This window comes from Anabrus simplex, chromosome 14 (genome assembly GCF_040414725.1).
Source record: "Anabrus simplex isolate iqAnaSimp1 chromosome 14, ASM4041472v1, whole genome shotgun sequence".
NCBI classification, from domain to species: domain Eukaryota; kingdom Metazoa; phylum Arthropoda; class Insecta; order Orthoptera; family Tettigoniidae; genus Anabrus; species Anabrus simplex.
The window spans coordinates 75983297-76010611 of record NC_090278.1 but is presented as its reverse complement, the minus strand read 5'-3'; the positions used below and the strand labels follow the sequence as shown (position 1 = coordinate 76010611).

General features: G+C 38.3%; 1 protein-coding gene across 1 annotated transcript in view; it reads left to right on the top strand.

Annotated features, from left to right (window-relative positions):
- The window catches only part of Nup358 (Nucleoporin 358kD), a 343965-nt gene that overhangs the window by 145122 nt on the left and 171528 nt on the right, over positions 1–27315 (top strand). Inside the window, exons 14-15 of the mRNA XM_067157834.2 lie at positions 10589–10983; positions 19370–19587. Coding sequence (XP_067013935.2) covers positions 10589–10983; positions 19370–19587 — 613 coding nt within the window. The remainder of the gene's footprint in view (positions 1–10588; positions 10984–19369; positions 19588–27315) is intronic.

Below are 27315 nucleotides of genomic sequence, written 5' to 3'. Positions count from 1 at the left end.
CCGTCTGTGCCGAAAGACGCGAGGAGCTCATTGTAAAATCAACTCTGACATCTGACATCCCTGCTAAAGAAAATATATATGCTTTGTTTTGTAAACTTGAAACATAATGGAAAACTAAGTAAGAACATGTTGGTATAGCAGTAGGCTATTGTTTATATGATATTCACATAACCTCACTTCTGAAAAAATCGAGCGATCTTTAGCATTATTTAACTACTAGCATTCAATATATTTATAACGCACCTCGATATTATTAAGGTACGGTATTCTTACGCATATAGATACAAGGAAACACTTCTCAAGTCTTCAGGTCTAGTTCAATGTTTAATATGAATGATAATGATCTAAGTTCAAGGAGATTAACCGACGAATATTCGGCAGTCAAATCTGAACTTAGATCAAGACGAGATGATCTTAGGTTAGCGTTTATACAACGGAAAATCGAAGTTCAACTTGACTGGCAGCCATTTTTCCTCTTTAAACTCAGATCAAAAGTTTTATACAACCGGGCCTAAGTGTTCCACAGTTTTTCTATTATCCTGTTGATTCTATTTTCGGGTGTTCTAATTAGATGACCAAAGAATGAGATTCGTATTTTTCTGATAGTGTTCATTACCGGTTCTATATCTTTGTAGACTGTTTCGTTAGAAACTAGTCTCCATTGTCCATTTTCTTGGTATATTTTTTTTAAATAGATGTTCTGATTCTTCTTCTTTCTATTTTTATTGCTATAATGTTAGTTGTTTTGAAAATGGTTTCACTAGCCTATGTTATTTCTGGTTGTAGGACTGTTTTTTAATGCTTTAATTTTGTGGCTATTGAGGTCTTTGTTGTTGTATGTGTACTTTGTGACATATTGAGCTTTGGTTAATTAGTTCCATTATGCAATATTTGCTTTTCGGTAAGGTTGTATGTTATTTCACCTAATTATTTAAATTTGTGTACAATTTTGATATCCTGTTCTCGTACTTCGATTTTCTTTGCGAGTTGTGGGTTGGTTAACATGATTTTTGTTTTCTCGAAAGATATTTTGGTTTGGACCAGGCTGCAATCTAATATCTTGCAACTTGAAAATAGGTGCAATGAGTATGGTATGAAAATTAGCCTTTCGAAGACTAAATTGATGTCAGTAGGTAATAAATTCAACAGAATTGAATGTCAGATTGGTGATACAAAGCTCGAACAAATCGATAATTTCAAGTATTTAGGTTGTGTGCTCTCCCAGGATGGTAATATAGTAAGGAAGATTGAATCGAGGTGTAGTAAAGTTAATGGAGTGAGCTCGCAGTTGCGATCAACAGTATTCTGTAAGAAGGAAGTCAGCTCCCAGACAAAACTATCTTTACATCGGTCTGTTTTCAGACCAACTTTGCTTTACGGGAGCGAAAGCTGGGTGGACTCAGCATATCTTATAAGTTAGAAGTAACAGACATGAAAGTAGCAAGAATGATTGCTGGTACAAACAGGTGGGGACAATGGCAGGAGGGTACTCAGAATGAGGAGATAAAGGCTAAGTTAGGAATGAACTTGATGGATGAAGCTGTACGCATAAACCGCCTTCGGTGGTGTGGTCATGTGAGGCGAATGGAGGATAGGTTACCTGGGAGAATAATGGACTCTAAGGAGGGTAAGAGAAGTAGAGGGAGACCAAGACGACGATGGTTAGACTCGGTTTCTAACGATTTAAAGATAAGAGGTATAGAACTAAATGTAGCCGCAACACTAGTTGCAAATAGAGGATTGTGGCGATGTTTAGTAAATTCAGAGGCTTGCAGACTGAACGCTGAAAGGCATAACCGTCTTTAATCATGTATGTATGTATAAACAGTGGTCTTCATTATGGTTCTCTCTGTCCCTTATTTTTATGTAACCCCATTAGCCTTTTTTATTATTTATAAATTTCATTTTCCGTATTGACAGACTCAAAGTATAGATAAGAAATGTGTTTTTCCACCATTCAATACACAATTTATTTTAATATATTAAGCTAGTACCGGTTTCGGCTCTTTAACGGCCATCATCAGCTAGTACATGTTTTGTTTAGCCATTAGACAATACACAAGTTGTTATATTAGGCATCCGGATGTCTAATGGGGGATGGAAATGTATATAATAGCATATAATTAAAATATCAGTGGTTAGGGTAAAAAGTTACAAATAGAGTATGAGTATGTAAAACATATTAAAAACACACAGGCCACAATATACAACATTTAAAAAAGTTTCAACACATTAAAATGGTGCATATTGTGGCCTGTGTGTTTTTAATATGTTTTACATACTCATATTCTATTTGTAACTTTTTACCCTAACCACTGATATTTTAATTATATGCTATTATATACATTTCCATCCCCCATTAGACATCCGGATGCCTAATATAACAACTTGTGTATTGTCTAATAGCTAAACAAAACATGTACTAGCTGATGATGGCCGTTAAAGAGCCGAAACCGGTACTAGCTTAATATATTAAAATAAATTGTGTATTGAATGGTGGAAAAACACATTTCTTATCTATACCCCATTAGCCACCACACCACACCTCTTAGTTCTCTATTTGGGGTTCTTTCTTGTCTTATTGGCATGTTTTGAATAACTCCGCAAAATTCTGCTAGTGTTCTTTTGGTTTCACATTCTGTCCTAATCATCTGTTTCTCTATTCTCTCACTCTAATCATTAATTTTTTAATGAATCTGTTCTCTCTACTGTTCATCTTTGTCCCAATATTCTCCCATTCCTTTTTTATCTAGCACTTTCGATAGCCAGTAATCCTATAAGTGTTTCATCTGGTGTTGGTATGCTGGGTTCAATATTTCTCTCCCCTCTCCCCTTCTTAATCTTAATCGATATTTTACTACTTGCCTGCTTATATCTGGTTGGATGCTGATACTTCACATATACTTCTAGCTCCACTATTTGCTGTCCATTCTGGTAGACCCATTATTATTTTACAGAATTTATTACTTATTTCATCTAGTTCATTTGTATCTACTTCGATACCCCATATTTCTACACCATAGTGATCTTGATGCCACAAGTGCATTAAAAACATTTTTGTGTAGCTTGTATTCCATATTTGGCATCTTCCTTTCTAAAGACCTTATACTTGATAGGGCGGCCAGTCCTTTCAATTTTTCATGTCTTATCTGTTCCTTCCACATCCCGTTCGATGTTATTATGAGGCCTAGATATTCTAATTTACTCTATTTACAACTTCAACCACCAGCGCCTTTTGTTTCTCTTTAATTTATTTCCTGTTTTACAAACCGTTGCTTTTGTTTTCTTGATATTTATTTTCAAATTCCATGTACTACAGTATTCGGCCGTTTTCTTAACACTATTTTGCATACCGACTGTCGTTAGTGAGAGCAGCAGGATGTCTGCGAAGACTAGGCCAGGAATTTCTTTCTTGTTTAAGCAAGGGCTTGTCCTATCCTCCTTCCCTTGACATTCCATTACCTCATTAATAAAAGGCAAAAACAGAATTGGTGAGAGTTTATAGGTGGGCTGGCGTAAGGTTGCACATGACAGCTGCGCACAATATTGGTCACACTGCAATGGCGCACGAAGCGATGTTGCCGCCGTAACAACAGCTGATTGCACGACACATGGGTTTTTCAAAACATGGGAGAAATGTTTTTAATGTCATCGCGATGATACACAATACAAATGAAATCTGCCGACAAGAATTGGACTTTCAACTCACCGATTATTCATTACACAAAATTATACGAGATAAATATACTACGAAGTTATTATCGCGATATTAGAAAACACAGCAGAAATCGGCCGACAACGATCTCACTTCAAATACACCAATAAATGTTAGAATAATATTCACCAGTGCTAACACAATGTTTCAAGTAAAATTTACGAAAATTCAGAAACCTTATTTTCATACCTGATTCACAAAGGCAGAGGCTCGATACCCTCCAGTTCACTGCCATCACTACCGTCGCCTTCGTTGTCATTGTCATCGTCTAGGCAGATCATCAACTCCTGAGAGTCACTGATGATGCCATGTATTGCCATTGCCGAGTTAATGAACGCTGCAACATGGCTAAATTTCTTCCTGCACAAAGCCGCATCCATTCGAGCAATACTCTTCCGGAACAGTCCTTCCACTTCAGTAACTGTGAAAGACTTGTTTTAAGTGCGTACGTAATGTTTTACTTCACCCCAGCTTAATTAGTTTCTTTCCCGGAGTGCTGTGAAACAAGTCCCTACTATCAGCCCCGTTTTTGCTACTGCTATGTACCCCGGTCACTTTTTCCTTCTGTTCTTAGAGGTGAACACCTGTCTGAATGACAGTACGCTTTGAAAGCCCTAACATGATCTACAACATGATCTAGAGGAATAGAGAGACGGCTATACAAGCTTACGAATTTCGTCTCCCTCTCGTAAAACTCACGTTTTCTCCGCACTAATTCTAATGCCTGACTATTAAGGGACACTCCGCGGCTCAAAGGATTATCACTTCGCGCTTCATGACTATGTTATAATTTCCGAGACATCGCATTGCATTCATTAAAATAAAATTTCACAATTATCTGACAATGAAAACAAAACTTTCATAAACGCGCGAATCACACCTGAGCACGTGCTAGCAGCGACAGACAAAATTGGAACACTTCAATACAGTAGTCAAGCTACTTATAGATGGCACCACTATACTGCGTATATTGCCAACAACAATCAGCTGAAAATAGTTTGTATTTATTTTGTAGCTCGCTTAAACCTTATTATATCTTTTAAATGCTCATATTTGTGGAAGCAAATAAAAGATTAGGAACACTATACGGAATTAAATACGAATTAACATTAATAAAATGCGTAATTGTATCTGACATAAAAAGTAGTGGGTTGGTGATTCTGACTGACGGGTGACGTTCTTCATTTCATTTTTGTAGTGGTGCCAACATGACTTACAACTGTCAAGTGCAACCTTGTGCCGGCCCACCTATACATCCCTGCTTAAGTCCAATATTCGAGTGTATCCTGCCTACCATTAGATCTTCCTTAACTTTAATCGAGCATATCACTTCTGCGTATAATTCTTCTATGGCTTTAATCATTTTATTTGACATCCCTATTCCAGCCAGCTTCGCAATGACTGCCCGTCTGCTAACTGAATCCAAAGCTTTTTGTAGGTCTATTGCTGCAATATATAATCAGCCACCTTTCCTCCTTACGTATTTATCTATTAATGTTTTAATTATAAATATATTGTCTGTAGTTCTCATTCTTTTCCTGAATCCTGATTGGTACACTGAGAGTATAGAGTAATCTTCTGCCCATTTCATAATTCTTTTAGGTAAAATACCGGTGTAAACATTACCGAGTGTATCCAACGAGATAATACCCCTATAGTTGTTCGTGTTCGATCTTTCCCCCTTTCTTTTATGTATCGGGAAAATTACTCCTTCCTGCCAAGATCTGGGAATTTTTCTGCCATCAAAGATTTTGTTAAATATTTTAGTTATTTCTAGCATCTGTCTGTTATTTCCTATCTCTTTCCAAAATTCATACGCAATTACATTAGCAGCACCTGATTTTCTGCCCTTCCCTTTTTTCAATCTATCTAGTACCTCATCTGTAGTTATTATATCGTCTAATACAGGCAGAGTAAACTCCACATGTCTCGGTGTACCAGTCTCATTTTTCTTCCTTTCCCATGTGTCTTTATGCCCTAATAACCCCTTCAAATATGTTAACCACTCCTCATTGGATATGATTACTTGATTACAGCTTTTATAATCTTTACATATTGTGCTAATTCTTTTCCATACTTTCTAAGTTTCATTTTCTTTACAGTGCTTATGTAATAGTTCTGCCTTTTTGTCCTGCCAGTTCCTTTTTTTTCTTTCTTTCTATTTTTCCTTCCTCTTTTTACAAAAATCTGCTCGTAAATCCTGAGATCCCTTATTTCTGTACATTTTCAATGCCTTGATCACTTGATTTTTCTTTTCTATACACTCCTCAGTATACCATACATGTTGTTTATATTGCCTTCTCTTACAACCATTTTTTACCAGCTACTTCTATTGATCTTTCAAGCATTCTTATTGCTTCATCTATGTTATTATCCTCTATCATATACTCAATACCTATCTTCAAAATTTCAAAGGTTTTACCCCTATAGTAGTCCCTAAATTCGTCTCTCTGTTCCTCACTCCACCTGTATCTTACTAATTTTCTCCGTTCATAGTTGAAATATTGTTTACCTTCATCTCTCAGTAATCGAATAGCAACTGGGAAATGAGACCCTGTCCAATTTTTTACCTGAATGTCCTTGATATAAGTTATACTCTGCACGGCTTTACTTCTAAATTGAAGTTTCGCAAAACAAATGAGCATCGCCTTTCCTCTGTTGCCACCGCGTTACGTCTGCGAGAACAGCTGATGCAATAAGACCACAGTAAACAGCCCTTATAAAATGTAATACCGTACTAGGAAAAACTAATGAATATGGACTGGAAACAAATTCACAGAAACTACACTCACCAACATCAGACACTAAGAGAATATATTGTTAAGAATAAAAGAGAATGAGGAAATAACACATCACTCAGCGTTAATGGTTGGCATAGGAAGGAGGTTGTTGCATACAAAGGGAACACTTTACTAATCTGAGTCACTGGAACCCTCCAACAATATGAAAAACATGCTAATTACTGAAGGAAAATGTAACAGATTGCGAACCGTACCGAATAGCATACACGCTGAGGGAGATAGGTTAACCACGTGGTGAATGTAAATATTAGAGTTGGCAACTAGGTTTTGAGATCGTGCTCTGCCGATATAAATGGATATGAATGACAGCTTGGGATTGGTTGGATGTCTCTGCTTCAGCGCGTAACCACCAGACAGAGCCAAAATCTGCCAAAACGTCTATTTTGAAGTAGAGCCGTACGGAGTATAAGGCCTCTCTAGATGCCAACACCAAGTCTATAACATTGCCTCCTGACTTAACAGTGACTATCAGCAGCCCTGAAGATGGTTTTCCGTGGTTTCCCATTTTCACACCAGGCAAATGCTGGGGCTGTACCTTAATTAAGGCCACGGCCGCTTCCTTCCAACTCCTAGGCCTTTCCTATCCCATCGTCGCCATAAGACCTATCTGTGTCGTGCGACGTAAAGCCCCTAGCAAAAAAAAAAAAAAACTGACTTAACAATGTATGTTAAGTTACCTGATTCGTCCCCTGGCCAGCCCCTATTCAAGATGTACAATTCCTCTATCGCACACATTTCTCTCCATTTTTGTTACTCTTTTTCTTTGCTTCTTCTTTCTATTAATATTTTATTAGTTTCTTTATCGTATAATTGATTATTTAAGCCAACCCTTGCGTTGAAATCACCCATTATAATTATTCCCGCTTCTTCATTTCCTAATTTAATCTGGTTTACAACATCAATAAGCTCTTAAAAGTTGTTTTTCTTCTCAAACTGGGATCTCGATGGGTGGTTGTAACCAAAACCAACGAAAATCTCTCTCCCACTCTGGTTTCCTGTCTTTACTTTTACCCAAATCATTTCCTCACATCCCGATTCCCATATTTGCTTGCATATTTGATCTTTTACGATCACTGAAATCCCTCCCAGGCAACGCCCTTTCTGACTCCTTTTATGTTTCGTTCTACTCCACACCTTAAAAACCTGGTATTTGCACATTTTTGCTAAGCGACAACCAAGTCTCAACTATCCCAATAATCTCACTATCTCCCATTTACATCTATAAATTTATCATTTCCCAGTTTGCTTAATATACCCTCGATATTTATTAATCCCACGACCCAGTCTAGTTATTTGTTCGTGGGTATATCTGATGATGCCAAGGCCTTACTTCTTGTCATTCTTGCTTTTTCTAACTGTATAATGGATCCACTTAGGGAGTTAACTATTTCCTCTCCTAACCCCCTAGCTTTCTCAGATCTTGTGAACTTTTTTTTTTTTTTTTTGCCCAAATGTCTTTTCAAATTTAACATTGGCTTACGTTTCTTTTCTTTTCTCCCTGTGATGTCTTGCCTCCTAAGGACCACCTCTTCTTCTTGAGTTAATCTCCTGAGTTGTTGATGCCTGGTTTTGATCGCCGCGTCATCCAGTTCACTGTCCCTGCCCTGTTGGTTGCCACACACACCTGCTGACTCGGATCTACTGCCATTACTCACTGGACCGCTGGCCTTCCGCATAGCTGACGCATCAGTACAATGTCCCAGCTCGCGGAGCTGACTAACAGTCCATATCGAGCTCCAAGAATCGGCCACTATTATAAGTCTGCTTCCACGGATAAATGCTTTTAGGCCCAGTGCCGCGCCTTCCCTTGATGAAAACGTAATGTTCGCATTTTTTCCATTTCTTCTTGTTCCAATTCTTTCTCAATCCATTATTTTTGTGCCCTTCAAGTTTTTTGTTTTTTCCAAAATTTTTCGAGCCCACAAACTAGATACCATACATACTTTCACTGGTCTTTTTTCTATATTACTTCCTAATCTAAAGGCACTTTCGTTATCACTCTCGTTGCACTCGACCTTCAAACTCTCCCTGATTAGGGAAAGTATTCTAACATATTGTTAAAGTTGTCTTTCTCTTTCTACCAGCCCGTAGATAATATTTTTCTTCTTATCTTCCTTCGCTTGTGTCTTTTCCTTTTCTTCGAGGTTCCTTAACCTTTCTTCTAGCTCCAATACTTTCATTCTCATTCCATCTATTTCATTTTTATTCTGCAGTACGCTCTCTTTGATATCCTTGAGTTCTGATTGTATGAATGACTTCAAATCCTTGAATTCATTTTTTTTGTTCCGTTAACATTTCCTTGGTCTTCTCCGCTTGGCATTCTTGCATGGCCTCCTTGAGCTTCTCGGTATCTTCCCATGACAGCCTAGGGCCAGGATTTAGCTCCATTCCACCAATCACTAGTAGCACCATCACCACCACCACCACCACTAATGAAAATATATTTGAGTAATGTTGAAACTATTTTTCACCATTTGAAATGATTTCACCGTCCATCTGCCCTGCCATCTGCCTATAGTACACCTGTATTGATCAATTGAAACTCCCATGTTAGCACACTCCTATACTTTCCGCACGTTCAGCACTACGTCCCCTCACCTTGCAAGCTGAATTGCAACTGCATCTTTAGGGAAATAGGCTTGGCAGCTTTAGATACGAGGCGTGTTTTTTAAGTAAGGTCTGTTTGAAAAGAAGTACACGACGAAAGGTTATTTCAAAAAAGTAAATTTATTTTCAGAAAGTACATACATCACTCTATTTTTCGACATATTTGCCAAGTTTGTTCAAACACTTATCATACTTTGTAACCAATTTTAAAATACCCTCTTCATAGAAACTTGCCGCCTGCTCCGACAACCAAGAGTTCACTGCCATTTTTACGTCGTCATCATTGTAATGGTTGCCACTGAGGTGATGTTTGAGGTGGAGGAACAGGTGGTAATCGCTTGGCGCAAAATCAGGACTGTAGGGTGGGTGGTGTAAAACTTCCCACCCAAAACTGTCCAATAAATTGCGGGTCTGACCTGCAGTGTGTGAGGTCTTGCATTGTCAAGAAGAACAATTTCCTTTGACAGCATGCCGCGTCTGTTGTTTTGAATTGCTCTGCGTAGCTTTCTCAGGGTTTGGCAGTATGCTTCTGCATTGATAGTGGTTCCTCGTTGCATGAAGTCGACCATTAAAACACCATGCCTATCCCAAAACACCGACGCCATGATTTTGAGCTGGGAGAGAGTCAGTTTGGCCTCCTTTACAGGCGATTTTGTGTGTGTGTGTGTGTGTGTGTGTGTCTCTCTCTCTCTCTCTTCGATTCAGGCGTGATATTCGAAGCCCATGTTTAGTCTCCATTTACGATCTGATTCAAGAAGTCGTCATATCGAGTCAAGAACTTCATCGCCCACTCAAATCTTTGGTTTTTGCGGTCCTCTGTTAGGAGTTTTGGGACCCAACAGGAGCACAGTTTCCTAAACTTTAGGTGTTCAGAAATGATGTTCCAAAGCACTGATCTCAACACGTCAGGAAATTCGTTTGAGATACCTGTTATTGTGAAGCGCCTATTCTCACGAATCTTCGCTTCAACTGAAGCCACCAAATCGTCTAATCAAAGAAGGGCGACCGGAGCGGTCATCTTTGAATTGTCATACCCACTTACGCACTTTGCTTTCACTCATAACAGTATCACCGTACACTTCGCAAATCTGTTGGTGAATTTCTGCTGCAGCAGACAGGTTCCTTGCTGACAAAAACTGTATCACTGACCGAACCTCACATGCGGCAGGCGAGTTGATAGTCTTAAACATTTTGAGAGCACAGAACAGAACCGTACAGGTTAGCTACAGAGCTGAAACTGAGCACATTTGTTCCCGAGGCATGCCGGTACACGACGCACGCGCTCGTTGCGATATGCGCGCAAACTAATAGTGTCTGCAACAAAACGGACCTTGCATTAAAAACACGCTTCGTAGAAGCATGCAGTTTTAGATGACTGTAAAAGGATTAAATAATGTTCAGTCTTTACCTCTGGAAAGTGTACATCTGCTATGCTGAAATGTAAAGATTTGTTCTTGTTTTCCAGGAAGGAATTGTCTACAGCAGAGATAAACACATTAATTGAAGAGGGTCGCTTTTTCTTGGCATGCCAGCTCATGAAAGAGGAGAAATACGAGAAGGCTCTGGATGCCTTTGCACAACTCAAATCTCCTGATGCATCCTTCTATCAGGCTCAGATTTACAAACGACTGGCAGCCCAGGAGGTGGAGGAGAAGAGGGGCGAGTTGATCACAAGCGAGATGCGTTCACAACACATCATTCTTCTTGCCAAAGTGAGAGAATCACTGTATCTGACTCTCGACCGCCTGCGAAGTCCTGGAGTTGACCCTAAGCATCCATTAAATGCTGTTATCAGCACTCACATCGAGGAGATAGAAAGTCAGCTAGCACGGATCGATCCAGATGTCTGTCGAGGTGATGGTGAGTATTGCATGTATAGTAGAAGCTGTTTGATCAGACATTTCATCATCGGGAAAGTTCCATTAACCAGAAAGTCGATCAAGTTCTTTATTATTCCAGTTCATAATCCCATCAATTGGCAGCGAGTTTGAAAATACCGTGCAGTTCTGTGGGTGTCAGTTTGTGCGACATAAGTTAACTCTTGCCTTTGCCATTACACCTTTGTGTTTACTGTGTTCTGTCTTGTTTCATCATGCAAACGTGCAACAGTAGGAGAAAGAAGAGGAAGAAAAGAAGAGGGGTATTATCAGTAAAAGAAGGAACTGTAATAAATTACCGGTAATTAATGAACGAGTATGGCATCTTATCTAATGACATACATAAGTAGAAAGACAAATAGGTGAAATCCTTTTCCACTACCGATTCACCCACGGTCATCATTGGACACAGTGTTGTGCAGAAACCTAAGCTGGAGCACTATGTTAGTTTCGTGCGAACGATTTACTACTAAATGAACGCATGATAGTAGAAAAGTCTGAACAATTTCATGAGAAAGCGGAACCAAGAGAAAATGCTCCTTTTCAGCCAATTTCGAAACTACAGTATAAGCAAATTAGTTGCAACTGGCGAAAATAAATCGTCGGACCACACTGCATGGACTGAATATGTCCACGGGTTTGAGGCTTCTGAAACTGTGTGTAACATTGTTTGCCAAAATCACCCTGATCATACATAATATTACGAAAGTGATGATGAAATGGCATTCTGATTTCAGGAAATTTGTGATAACAAGCTGTCTCTTATTCCTGAAGATGCTGGATAAAAACTGTTCCATGACATGTAATGTGTAGAAGCCTATCAAACAATTTCAATAGAAATTATTACACTATAACATACCTGTAAAGAAATACTGTGTTTGCACATAAATAACCCAAATTTTGAGGGATACACACCACCTGTACTTACTTCGTTAGAGAAAAGAAAGAAATGTAACTCTCTTAAATTTTGGTTTCAGTGTGATAAACTTTTTCATAAAATGAAACAAACTTTTGAGGTAATAGAATAGTAATAATTATAATAATTAGAATAAACTGAAGTATTACATATGGTGATATATATTTAAATAATATAATATTGTTAATGAGAATAACAATAATGGGCAATATTGACAGTAGTTAATAGAAGAGTGTTTTTCTGTTCAGGTGTGTTACTTTTTCAAGTAGTGCATTATCAACAAAATGTAGAACTCTTTCAGTTCAAACCTGTCCTGTCTCATTACATTGTAGAATATAGGCATAGAATTTTTACTTAAAGTTGAAAGGCTTCTGAATAATTTCCATGAGCTTCTGTGATCCAAAATACAGTTCGTCAAAATCCATGTTTTTCCAGTCATGAACTCTGGGCTGCGGTGTCCGGTCGTTATTATTTTTTTTTAATTCAAAATTCATTGGCATAATAATGGATTTCTTTTTGTCCGCAATAGTAAGCCGTATCTCATCGGAAAAAGTTTAAATGATTCTGTAACACACACTGCCTGGTTTACAACTCATTTTCCAGTAAATGCTGTTTTTTGTGGGGTGTGTGAATCATCCACTTTATCCCATTTCCAGTCTTGTATATGTTGACACTTCCATTTTAATCATTATCGTTGTCACTGTTTACACCGTCTTGGTTATTTTTACGGCTACTTTCTGGTAAATTCACTACCACCATCAAATACTGTAATATCACTGTCGCCCGGTTCTTTTAAATATTCTACAATATCAGATGTAAGATTAAATGGCTTACTCGGATCTGCCATGCTTCCACTTGAAACAGCAGTTGGCTGCATGAAACAAAGATATTTTTAATCACAAAGTTGCTGTTCTAGTCCCCCCCCCCCCCACACACACGCACGAGAGTAAAGAACCAAGCCTCAAGGTTTCATGTGTCACATAGTACAAAGAGCTGGCAGAGTTAGACTGTTTTGGATCAAGTGATGCGCTCGACGTGACAGTCACGTTCATCTTTCGATAAATAAGTCACGTGCTCCTGGCTTGAGTGTTTAAAATGATGCGGAACAGGCCCCTCCTGTTGATGTCAAGTTTTAAGAACAATCACCTCATGATAAATTTTGGAATATAAAAGTGTTTTAACTTCTGTGTTCTTACTATAGAATTTGGTACCTTAACTCCTCAGCACAGTGGATTTAAATGCCCAGTAGTCTCTGTGCTGTGGGAGGACTTCTGATCGCGGTGTTTAGTCTTTCCAAGACTCGTGCAAGGCTTTATCTAAAGCAACCCATCTTTGGCACTATTTTACGAATTTCAATAAAACTTTGCATGTTTAGAAAACTCTATTTCTTTGGAAAATATATCATACCTTACTAGTTGAGTTTAGTGTGAAACGTCTTGAAGCATCCCTCAACGCAGAGACCTACTTTGCAGTCTGGACACCGAAACACTCTCTCCGAATTTTCTGTTTGTAGCACATGACATAATCGGATATATTAAGTTTGGAGGGTCCCTGATATGTGTCAAGTGCCTCGTTGTTGAAATGCATAAAAGTACTAATTGATTCAGATTGTCGTCGGCGGCTGTAACTCGATCAGACTATATATAACTTCTTCCTGCATACATTGACCAGTTTAGCTCGGTTTCTGGATGTGTTTACAATGACTAAACAGACCAATCCTGGCATAAAACAGACGCTCACACAAATCACACTGAATGGATGGAGGAGGGCGTGGTTGTAATTGGCGGAGTTTTCTTGCTTGTCGCTTGGTCTCTTGATGTCTGCGGTGTTTTTTTTTTTTTTTTTCAAACAAATTGACAGCGGTGGATGTAGTGCTCTGCCACAGTGAGCGGTCCACAGCATTTTCTTCCCTTGTCTGAATATCTATACCAGTTGTCTTCACGCTTAAGAGGGGCTCCATGAGGTCTACTGCCAGAGCAAAGTTCACTATAAAGAATTTGGCGAGGAAGCCTGTTATCACCCATGTGGTGAACATGGCCTAACGATCTCAGTTGATGAGCGATGATTGTTGCCTCAATGCTATTTAGCTGCATTTTTTTTCGAGAACTGCCATGTTGGTCACATAGTCCTTCCGCTTAATATTCAAGATTAATCTCGCTTTCCGTTGGTGGAAGCGCTCAAGTTTTTTGATATCACGGCGGTAGTGTCGCAAGTTTCAAACCATACAGCAGCATGGAAATGACAACAGCTTTGTACATCATGAGATTGCTATGCAGTTTTAGATAGTTTTTCATGAAGACTGTGCAATAACCGTCTGAATGCTGCATTGAGCAGCTCCAATTCTTTTATCGGCGTCTTGTTCACAGGCAAACTGTTTAGACAAGATGCTTCCAAGATATGGAAAGTGATTAACCTGTTCCAGTGTTGTGTTTAAGATGGAAATACTGAACTCTGGAAGTGTTAATCCTGGGGCAGGTTGTGCAAGTACCTTTGTTTTTTCCCCCCCATTAATGGCAAGACCAAAACGATCACATGCAGTTTTAAAGCAGTTGACTGTTGTAGTTCTGCTGGTGTTAGAGCAGGAGATGCAGCGTCATAAGTAGAGCCCGGATTTCCATGCAAATGCATGTTTTTAAATAAGCTGGTTACAATTCTCAAACTTTGCAAATATTCGTTTTATGGCTTAACGATTCCAAATAACCGTTCTTTTTCTGTGCATGTTTGCATGTTTTGGCCTTTTTAGGACAAAATTCATGCATAATGCATATTTTGAAGATTTTGGATTTAATAACAAATATTTGGACATTTAATATTGCTAAATATGACTTTTCTTGTGACTTTGGCGCATATATAATGCTAACTTGCATGATAGTGCCTTTTATGAATGTTGGTTTCCAGAATTTCGGGCCTTTTTTCCACGTTATACAGAATGTCTATTACTGAGAAACGGAGAGAATGTATTCCTGGCATCGTACATGACAACCAAAATTAGTACATAATCCAATTAACCAAACACTTTCTCATCTGCTGCTTGAGTAAACATTCACGTAAGCTGGAAGACCCCACGTCGATCTGTGTAATTCTTGGGATTTAATTGTCCCAGTTAAACATTGTTAAAAATCAAACCATACATTGTGCATTACTCATTGACGGATCATTCTTTTGTCTGTGTTAGACGAACAAAATGAAACTTGTATCGCATTTCTGTGACGCCGCGTTACTGAGCTAGCAGCACTGGACTGAACCCTCTTCCGTTGTTATCCTGGATTTTCCTACCGGGAACTCTCACTTGTCACTTTGTTATCGCAGCAGGCAATTAGTGCCAGTTATTGAGGAGATTCAAATGTGTCTGCCATCATCGCATGGCGAAATATAGCTGCGGCAGCTAGATATAAGTTGAAAAAAGTGATCCGTTCAAATCCTGTTCTTGATTCGTCAAGCTTATATAAGACGTATTGGAGTGAAAATGCAAAAGACGTACAATTTGACCTCACTTTTTGCGACGTAGAACTTCTGTGCTTAAGGATGTGCTGACAGATAAACGGACTAGCTTATATCAAGGCAATTTAGAGAAATTAGTTGTACAAATGTTTCAAAAGGAAGTGAACTTTGATTGTGCATATTTCCAGTTTATCGTGCATGTTTTGCTATGTGATAGCGCATGAATGCATGCATATTTTGAGATTTGATAGTGCATCGAAATCCGGGCTCTAGTCATAAGCATACTGCAGTTCTGTCACCCGGGTAACCAGAGTATGTCTTTGTGAGCGAAGTCTTGCCAGATTCAAAAGACCTCCGTCAAAACGAAATTTAATCTCCAAGCCTAAGTTGTTTGCGGATGATTCATGCAGCATGACAGCCATGTACAGTGCAAAGAGTGTAGGAGCAAGCACACAGCCTTGTTTCAATCCATGAGTGATTGGGAACGAATCTGATACCGAGTTACCATGAAGAACCTGTCTAGACATGCCATCATGAAGAGCTTGAACCAATTCCACGTAATGTTCAGGACATCCAAAATGTCTTGCTACTTTCCACTTAGCAGATCTTGGTACTCAAAAGGCTTTTTCCAGATCATAGAAAGCTAAATACCAAGGTTGCTGTAGTTCTCAGCATTTTTCCTGGAGTTGTCTAGCACAATTATGTGTTGTGCCTCTGGAGGTTCGGAAACCACATTGAGACTCGGGCAAAATCCTCTCTGAGATAACTGAGCCGGTTTAATAGAATTCTTGCGAGAATTTCACCTGCAATTGACAAAAGCGATATACCACGGTAGTTCCCACATACGCTACGTCATCTACGTTTCTTGCGGCCCTTGTAACAAGGACATCTTTCTTGTCACATTGCCGGTGATGATATAATCAAGGATGTGCGAGTGCTTTGAGCGAGGATGCATCAAAGTGGTCTTGTAGCAATTAGGCAGGCGGAACTGAGTATTAGTGATGAAGAGTTCATGTTCAGCACATAAACCAAGGAGCAGTAGACCATTGGCACTACAGTTGCCAAGTCCATGTTTTCCAATTACATTGTGCCATAACTGTTGAAAGTAATTATTGTGTAAAACGAAACTTAGTAACTTTATGAATTCGTCTATTTCAATTTTGCTTAATGCGCTGTGTTTGGAGAGGTCGTTTTTTTATTATGGTGATAGTTTCGTTGACATGTATATTCGAGTACATATTCGTGACATCAAAGGAACATAAGAAGTCATTTGGTTGTAAATTGAATTTATAGTTTCGCAAAGTTCGATAGAATTTTTGATGGGATTTGCATTGTGAAATTTAAAATGTTTTTTAAGAATTTGTGGAGGAAATAGTTTTACACAATAATTACTTTACTTACAACAACAAAATATATAAGCAAGAAGGCTTAGCTATGGGAGACCCAATCTCTGGCATTCTAGCGGACATCTGCGTGGACAATCTAGAACACAATAAAATAGTAAAAAACATTAATGGACTCAGTTTATGGCTCCGTTACGTCAATAACACATTAGTAATTATTGATAAACAACTTAACAATAGTGCTAACATCCCAACGTTTCTAAATGATTGACGATAATATAAAGTTTACAAAGGAAAACTAAAACAACAATTCAATCAATTTTCTAGACATCAAAATCACGCGAGTTGTGAACAAATTTGATTTTCAAATTTACCGCAAGCCTTCATTTACTCCAATAACTATAAAAAACGAATCTCTGCACCCAAATTCCCATAAACAAGCCACTTATTACAGTTTAATATACAGAGCATTAAAAATCCCTCTTTCACCGAATAATCTAAAAAAGGAATTGCATTTCATAAAAGAAATAGCCAGATTCAAGGGATTCAACCTAGATATGATCAACAAAATCATTAATAAAGTCAGACTAAAATTAACCACAAACCTTTCTCCAATAAAACCCAACAAACCAAATTTCGCGAAATTCACATATACTAACCCGAAAGATCCATCAAATCACCAATCCTTTAAGAAAACATGAGGTAAAAATTGCTTGCACAACGCAGAATACAAATCAAAATTTATTTCTTAATCATAACTCAGTCAATTCAACCAATAATAAATATTCAAGCTCGGGTATATATAGACTCAAATGCTCAGTATGTAATTTTTCTTATGTTGGTCAAACTGGCTGCTGTTTTTCAACTAGATATGCAGAACATTATAACGCCCAAAAACATAAATTCTCTGCGATGAGTAACAACATGAAAGAAACAGGTCACAAATTTACTACAATAGATCAGGATTTACAAATTTTAAAAAGAATTGAAAAAGGTAAGCTCATGACAGAATACGAAAACTTATACATCTTCTTAGATCAACAGTTTAACAAAGACAAGAATTTAAATGATGTAATGTAACAAAAGTCCTCTTTATTTACAGATTTCAATTCTATTACAAAAACCACTCCTTCTGAATAATAAGTTTTGCAAAATATTTACCACCAAATCAGTAAACACGCCCACCAGTCCAATACACACACACCACCTCCTCCCACTGCCGACAACTCCTCCTCACACGCAGCGAATGGGCCCTCAGCCACGCCTTCTCAAGCTCAACCCCCTCCATCAAGACTTCACAAATACAACACGCGTAGTAAGAGCTTGGCGACTGCCAGTTACTCTAAAACTCTCAACGTAAGCTAACATCTCAGCGGTTGAAGGGGTAAGTGTAAACACTCTTCATTTAACTTCCACTATTCAGCTCCTTAATTTCAATTATGGTTATTCATTAAATTTTCAATTAACTTTAAATACAGAACTCGTCATATCTTAGGCTAACCACTGAATGACTACAATATTCCCTTCCAATTAATACGCTCGCCTCAACACACCCAACAGCAAAGAGCCATACCCATTACAAACTCTTACCGCATCAAAGATGATGGTCTAATGACGCCTACAAAGACTTCAATATAGCCTGTGGCACCAACATTTCCAACTACTATTATCTCAAAAAGAACCAGGCCATATGAAAATTCTTCAAAATTTATAAGCTAATAAATGAAAATCAATATTTATTAACTTCCAGAACCATCGACCATTACCATTGCTCAACTTTCCACAAGTTTTAACAATGCGCCATCTGACAACTAAATGGAATGTGTTTTCTGATTTTTATCTTTATTGCAATATCTTTTAATGTCATAATTGTCAAATAATTATCATGTTTTTAGACTCCAATATTATCACAAATATTGTTAAGTAACAGCATACTAAATTTTATATTATAATAGTTGTTTAACAATCTCCAATACATTTTAAATGACAGTTTTTAACAGCATTCATAAATTATTTCCAATCAGGTACCTGATCTATCCTAAGGTGAAAAATGTGGCTGATGCCTACTATTGATAGGCGAAACATGTACCATCTAATATATTAATTTCATGTTAACAACTTTAATAAGGACAATGTCCTAATTTTAAAAATTGTATTGTATTGAATAGGTCGATGAATAATAAAACATACAAGTGTTATTTAATACAAGCTCAAACCTTCCGCTTCAAGGAGAAATTAGTTAAAACACAAACAGGTTTGATCATAACCGTTTGATCTAAGTAGAGTGCGCAGTGCTCACTGCACGGCGAGCAGTGCTCGGCAGTCCACGCTGACTGGTTAAGAAAAAGAGCGGAACTTGTTTTGTAGGAAACAAAGTAGCTATGTATTTTATCAAAATGAATATAGCATTTTCAGGTATATGTTGTATTTTATGGAAATGGCTAAATATATTATAGATTACAAAGCATGAAGTTATCCAGTCCAAAATATTTTGTGCATATTTGTTTTTCTTGCTTTTGTTAAAACTCTCAGACGACCTTTTTGGAGGGAGTTATAAAATGATTGATATTAGAAAAGAATGTTGCTATATATGGCTGGGTGCAGTCCTCAGTTTTCCTGTTTGGTTCTAACTGTCATTGTCCATTATTTTTTTTTTTTTTTTTTTACAGTGAACCGCAATGACTTGGATGTTCTCTCTGACGGCAGTGTATGTTCCGAACATTCTGGTGGAGAAAACATCAATTCCTTCTCTGGCTATATCAACCATTCCTCATACATGCATATGACTCCAAAACTTCTTAATGGCACTCGAATGAATGGTACACCTTACCGTAGTTCGAACCGGCCTGAGTGGGATTCTCCAGCTCAAGACTTAACTCGTAGAACAGTAAGTTTCTCAACCCTTCTTCTTTGTCTATATTTGTGAACGATGATCCAGCTTAACTTTATTACATACTGTCAACCTGAATACAATCCAGTTCGACTATTATTTTGACATACAGTATTTACTCGCGTATTTCCCCCCCTTTACTTTTTGTAACGTTAAAAACTGAGAGGGAAAATTATGCAAATCTAAATTGGAAATGAAAAAATCAAACATATTTACCTTAAGTTACGAAATTTATTTAGGCTTAAATTAGTACAAAATAATTGAAAATATGTAGAACACAATTTGTTTTGAAAAAAATCGAAAGCAATAATTATACGGAAATGTCACGGGGAAATTTGCTGAAGATAGGAGCTAGATACATGAAATAAATTAGAATACTGTATCGGTAAAATCTGTGAAATTACCTATGCTGATGTGTATTTTGCTTGAAAGAGATACACCATGTCATTCTTTGTCGCTTTCTTCCACAGTCGTCTGCAATGAATCGCTCCCATTCTTTTCCATCTCCCAGATGCAGTCATCTTCAGTTCCATCTAGTTCTTTGGAATTGCCAGTTTTCTTGAAACTTTTCACAACAGTGTTTTGTGAAATCAGTTCCCACGCATGAAGAATCCCCTTGCATATTAATTCTAGTGAAGGTTTCTTTATCTTCCCAGTGTGATTGTGCTACGGGAAATTCACAAGATGCAGCACGATTGCCATTATTTTCAGCAAATTCTGTTACTGCCTGTTTAAATTTAATTTAAACTACTGTTTTTCTTTCCTGTCATCCCTCGTGGGTGGGGGCGGTAGAATAACACCCACGGTATCCCCTGCCTGTCGTAAGGGGTGACTAAAAGGGTCCCCAGGGGCTCTGAATTGTGGAGCGTGGGTTGGCGACTGCGGGGCCCTTAGCTGAGTCCTGGCATTGCTTCCACTTACTCGTGCCAGGCTCCTCACTTTCACCTATCCTATCCGACCTTCCTTGGTCAACTCGTGTTCTTTTCTGACCCCGACGCTATTAGCTTTGCGAGGGCTAGGGAGTCTAATTTTCACGCCCTTCGTGGCCCTTGTCTTCCTTTGGCCGATACCTTCATTTTTCGAAGTGTCGGATCCCTTCCACTTTTTCCCTCTGATTAGTGTTATGTAGAGGACTAGCTGATGTACCCGTGCTTCGCTACGGGATTCTCAGGAAGACTGGCTTAGTGGTTTTCCTAACTGAATTCAACATGGGTCATTACAAAAACGTCAGTAGCAATGTAGCGATTGAAAGCAATGTTATCATATAAAATACTCGATCAAATGAAAAACTGCACACTTTCTCACTTTCAACGAACAGTACTACGGTGCCGATCTTAAGAGTCCAAAGTTCCAGAGCTGGAATAACCAGGTCGCAGACTGCCGTGAACACTCCTCTGTCATTATTCCGTTAAATATTCACACTACTCATTCCAACCAGTGCCTCAGATTAGGGATTGAATAGCTCGAATGCTATGATGAACCAGTGTATTACGTACCAGATATATCAGAAAATGTATGAACTAGAGGAATTGCATCCTAAAGAAGAAAGTTATCTTACACCCCAGCTACTTCCCGCCAATATACAGGCAGGCTGTTGCACCAGGCGAGTTGGCCGAGTGGTAAGAGGCGCGCAGCTGTGAGCTTGCATCCAGGAGTTAGTGGATTCGAACCCCACTGCTGGCATCCCTGAAGGTGGTATTCCGTGGTTTCCCATTTCTCACCAGTCACACCAGACTGTACCTTAATTAAAGCCTAGGCCGCTTCCTTCACACCCCTATTCCTTTCCCATCGTCGCCATAGGACCTACCTGTGTCGGTGCGACGTAAATCAAATTTTTAAAACCTCGGTGCGCTGTAGTAATCCTATCTAGCAGGGATGAGTGGAAACAGAAGACAAAAAGCACATCACAACAAACAATGGTCAATGTAATGTTATTGTTGATAAAGTTTGACCTTTCTATATTGCAGTCCTTCACATTTAGGGCGTCCAAGAAAATTATTTATATCATAGACTGTAGTTATTTATTCTCAGACTTTACATACCTATTTTCACTAAATTCTGTTTACCCATTTTCTCGTGACTCGGCGCTGATATGACTTAGTAACAAAAATATAAATTCATTAAATATCTCTGTGATTATATGCGGTACGGTAACAATGTATAAGACAAGTGATCGGATATTTAATAACTTCCTACATAACTACTACTAAATTACGACATAACTAAGATTATATAATGTAGATGTTGATTCCCATAGGGAACCTAAAATATTTGTCCTGAATGAATAAATTTATAATACCAATATAATGGTCCGTTATTGGACATTATAAATTTTCCAGCTAACTCTTTCTTGGTTGCCTGCGTTTCGCCCTCATGTGCTAAGTTAGGCTCGTCAGTTGGGACTTAGCACACCACCCAAGACGCAAGGCTAGTGCATACCGTGGAGGCCACTGCATAGGCTATTTGAAGCCACCAGCAGTGCCAATGCACTATGAGAGCTATGTCTCATTTCCAAAAATAGATGCCTGCCTGGCAACCAAGAATGAGTTAGCTGGAAAATTTATAATGTCCAATAACGGACCATTATATTGGTATTAACTAAAATTATGTTATGTAGTATTTATCGATACCTTCCTACCAGGTATCCCTTGAGAACCTTATTTGAGAAATAAATAACTTATTTGAGAATTACATTTCAGGCATTCCCCTAAACTACTATTTCACTTAGCGTGAATAAAATAATTTATAGCCTAGATTGTAGTGGTTCATCGCCCGACTTTACGTTCAGATTTTCACTAAATTCTCTTCAGCCGTTTTCTCGTGATGCGTGTACATACATACATACATACAGACTGATAGACAGACAGATATTACGGAAAAGTAAAAATGCATTTCATTGTTACTGTGGACATGACAGATACAGAAATACCATTCATTTCAAATTCTGAGCAATGTACAGACAAAACTCTTATTTCATATATATAGATGGTTGCCTAGTTGTACTTCCTCTTAAAACAATAATCACCACCACCACTCTTTCCCGTCACATCACTTACAAAAACTTAGCACTACAATTCACACGTAAGAACACCGTTGAAGAAGATTACTGTATGTGTGCGAGTCACAGCTGATAACACGGCCGAGTTGTGGCTAGCAGTGATGGGTATGTTCTGGCCCCAGGCACTGGAATTTTTAGTAAACAGTCATTTCCTCCTCTCCTACCATGGGAAACATGAAGTGGAATTTTCAAACTAGTTCCAGTTTTCCATACATTGGCACGAATCAATAAATCAAGATAAGTCTGTGGTTAGTGACTAGTGGAAACCGTAGATAAAACAAGGGGGGAGGGGGGGAATATGTGATTATGGTTGTTATCAAATTTTTCTAAAATTCATACACGGGAAATTTTGCGAAAAAATACAGTAAATATGTCTTAAAACTGGTGGTCGTCAGAAAATTTGTGTAATATTATAGTGTCGTGTAACAAAATGAGTGATCAAAGTATAACATAACAACCGTCCATGCTGTGTTGTAAGGTATGGATGGATGGTCAGACAGTGTTACCTAGAAACTGACACTTATCGGACATATTTATGATCATTTGATTTTCCCATAGGGATATTTGATTTTTTTTCCTTTTCTTTCTTTCTTTTTTTTCTTTCCTGCATGTGCTCCTCTTCCTCATCTTTCTCCGTATGTGTAAACATTTTTGCTCTTTGTGTCTCAGTTTTGTGGAGTTTATCAGACTTTTGTTTTATTCTTCACATAGGTCAAGATGTGCTTGAAAATAAAAATAAAAGAACATTCAATATGATAGCTGCTCAGTGTGGGGAAAGGACGCAATGGAAACAGGAGCTGAGAACAAATTTTAACATTCATAATAATCTTCAGTCTTCATATTGTGTATCCAATATTTCAATATAAGAAGCTTAAAAAAATTGAACAGTACAATATTCACCTTCTGAACTCCTATGTATAACAACACAAATTGGATTGTAATGTCTTGGATGATGTTTTCAATCTTGTGGTGTTCATATAAAATCTACGTTGTTACTTGATAATTCTGCAGTTATTGTGTGGTGTCATGTGTCCTCCTTGTAGCGAAAACACACTTGTCCAGATCTCAGATCTAGTAAGCTGGAAAAGTAGGCTATTGTCAATACGTCCCCAATTGAAGACTGGTAAGTCGAGGGTTATTCTGCCAGGATGAATAAAACCAATCATCTTCTGTAAGAAGAATGAAAAAAGATATCTGGGTGTGAATGCTTGAAGTGTAATGGGAACTCGTGCGTGAAAATAAGAATTTTAGACTTACCAATGATATGAAGGCAATGGAGTTAATCCTTTCCCTCCCAAGCTAAAAATACTATAGTACTGCTAAAACTGCCAACTTCAAGTAAAGAAAAATGTAATATCTAATTGAAAATTTTGTACTCGCCTCAGTTTTGAAGGTATATAGACGAATTTTTTTCGATGATTCATGGTATATCCTTGTATGTCTCCTGTGATTTAGTTTGTTGGCGCTTATGTCTTCATGTTGAAAAAATTAATAAATTATTAATTTCCACTTTCTGTAATTTTACAAATTTGAATTAGTATTTGGCATAGTAATAATTATTTAACATGTTAATGTTATTATTAGAATCAATAAACGGTGTTGTCTTTTAATGTTAAATGTTGTAAATCTCTCTTCAAAAATTTTCAAATAATTTTAGTTTTTGAAATTGAAAATTGAGGTTAGGTTCGTCATGGTGATTTGTATTTTGCTGGTTGTCATTGTCATCTTTACTTTCAACAGTAGTAGTAGTAGTAGTAGTAGTAGTAATACTAATTTGAGGAGGGATAACACCATTGAGCCTAATGTCACATGGACTGTTATTGTCTGTTTAACTGTTTTCATCAGTAGAAGATATATCACTGTCACTTCCTAACAACACAGATGGGGAGAGACAGAAGCTAAAGTTCACAAGAAACTTAATGAATGGAATAATACATTCAAAAATTTTGGACTGAAGACGAGCAAAACAAAGACAGTGGAAATGGCCATTAACAGGGAAGGAACAAGGTCATACAGGGTGATTAATTTGAAAATACAGCGCGGAGTGCCGAGGATTAGGCGCGCTGGGAAGCGGAGACAGCAAGCGCAGTGCCCGCCATGACAAGCAGGCATAGTCGGCTCAAAGAAGCGGTATGATTACGCCTCTAGAAACTAAACGAAACTTAACTCGCCGGCTACATAGATGCTCTGGACAAATAAGTAAATGAGTAAACAAATAAGTCAACTAGGAAATTAAACTGAATTCGTCAGTAATAAATAAATATGTATACAAATAAATAAATAAATCAACTAGGAAATTAAACTGAACTCGCCAATATTTACAGACAATGTTGAAAGTGATCTCCTTCAGCTGCAGTGCAAGCTTCACATCTTGTAATGAGATTTCGAAACACAGTTTGTAGTTCATGGACACCGATAGAACGCACAATGTTCCTAATTTCAGTTTTTAATTATTCTGTAGTTCGAGGATTATTCCCGTAAACCTTACCTTTAAGATTTCCCCATAGATAAAAATCACATGTGCTTAAATCAGGCGAACGAGGGGGCCATAAGCCTTTACTGATAACCTGATCCATCATCGAACATTTCCCGTAACCGTCGCATAGAGCTACGCGCCGCATGGGCCGTTGCACTATCCTGCCGGAAATAGCCGTACCTTTTCTCTTCTTCATTCAGTTCAGCAAAAAATGGTTCCAGAATGTTGTGAATATAACGGTCAGAAGTAAGTTAATCGTGTCCTGAAAAAATATCGGACCGATAATTCGTCGGGTACTGATTGCGCACCATACACCCACCTTCACATCGTGCAGAGGTCTTGGCTGTAAAATGTGCGGGTTGTCTGTATCCCAGATTCTATTGTTCTGTGAATTGACATATCCACTCAAATGAAACCAGGCTTCGTCGCTCATAAAAAGAAAGTTCGGATCCACAACACCGTCGTGGACACTATTTATTAGCCAATTGCAAAATCGTATTTTTGCATTGAAATCTGTAGGCAGTATGTTATGGACTGAAGGAGTCCGATAAGATCGTAAACGTAACAATTTTGTTGAATTACGTGCTGAAGAAGGTGAAATACCACTTTCCTGAGCTAATCTCCGAAGCGACTTATGTGGACTGACCTGGAGTCTTGCCTGTATATCTTCTAACCTCTCTTGTGTGAAAGCTTGTTCTCCTTCGCTTCTTTTTCTTATTGCTTACGGAACCAGTACTACGCCACTTGTAAACGAGCTGATGCACGTAACGTTTTGATGGTACTGTCGCACCGAGAAATTGTCTACAGAATTTTCGAAGGCACCTTTTAACTGGTTTCTTCTTCTTGTGCAAATAACACTCGACCAAAAATATTCTTTGCTCTATACTATAGTGTATTTAAGCATCGTGATAATAACCTCACAACACACCTTAAAAGTCCAATATTTTCTAACTAACTGAGGGACAGAGTGCTAAACAGCTGCGCATTGCAGTGAACACTTCTTATCTCGCCGTGTTGACAGAAGCCATACGGCGCTCGCTCGGGACTTCCCACGGCATGCGAGAAGAAGTCGGAACACTTAAGATATTCTCCCTGTATTTATTTCTGGGAGGAGGAAAATCGAATTAGTTTCCCTCTTCAAGTACCTCGGAAGCACAATCTCGAAAGACAACCTTGCTAGGCAGGAAATACTCAGCAGGACACAGAAAGCATCAAACTTCTACAGTAAGTCAGAAATTTTCTCTGGGACTGCAAATTACCACAAAAAGCAAGAACAATCATGTACCACACTTACTTCGTACCAATGCTCACATACGGTTGAGAGACTTGTACCCTACTATACAAAGACTTCAGTAGAATCCAAGCAACTGAAATGAGATTCATTAGAACCATGAACTGAACTACCAGAAAGGACAAGATTAGAAATGAAGTGAATAGGGAAGTAGCTGGTATCAAGGTTTCTATTACCAGTGTCACAAAGAAACACTTCAGTGGTATGGGCACATAATGAGAATGAACAGGGAAAGACCTGCCAGAAAATATTTTGACCTTTATTTCATAGGAAGACGACCGCAGGGAAGATCAAGAAAATGCTGGATAGATTGCAAGATCAGATGTGGAGGAGAGAGGACACAAATGGGAGGATGTACTGGAACGGAAGATGTATGAAGACAGGAGGAGATGCCGAGCGCTTGTACACCCACCCGGGAAACTGGAGTTGGGGAAATGATCATGACTTCCTAACAACATAGCTTGAATATATTTTTAAGACTTTGCAGTATAATACGCAAAAATATGATAAAAGCAATACCTCGCGTCAAACTTGCCACGTAATGTTCGTCATGCACATGACATGGCCAGCACGTGCCAACCACTCGGAGAAATAGAAAATAAGAATGTTATCTTGTAGTTAGAAATTACATGGATCCACCAACATGCATATGCGAGTCATCTGTAGCATTAAACCTGAACAATGGCATTTGAAAAGCGGCCTTTACAGCATTGGATCTTATCGGATCACGGCAGTTTTATGATTCACAGATCATCAGCTTACATCGGATCTTGGCAGCCGTTGGGTTAGGTACATTCCACACAACACAGTGGGATAGTGAATCAACTGAGTGGATCTATGAGTAAAGTGGACTTGGATTGGGAGGGGGAAATGTATGGAGGGGAGCATAGTACCGCTTAC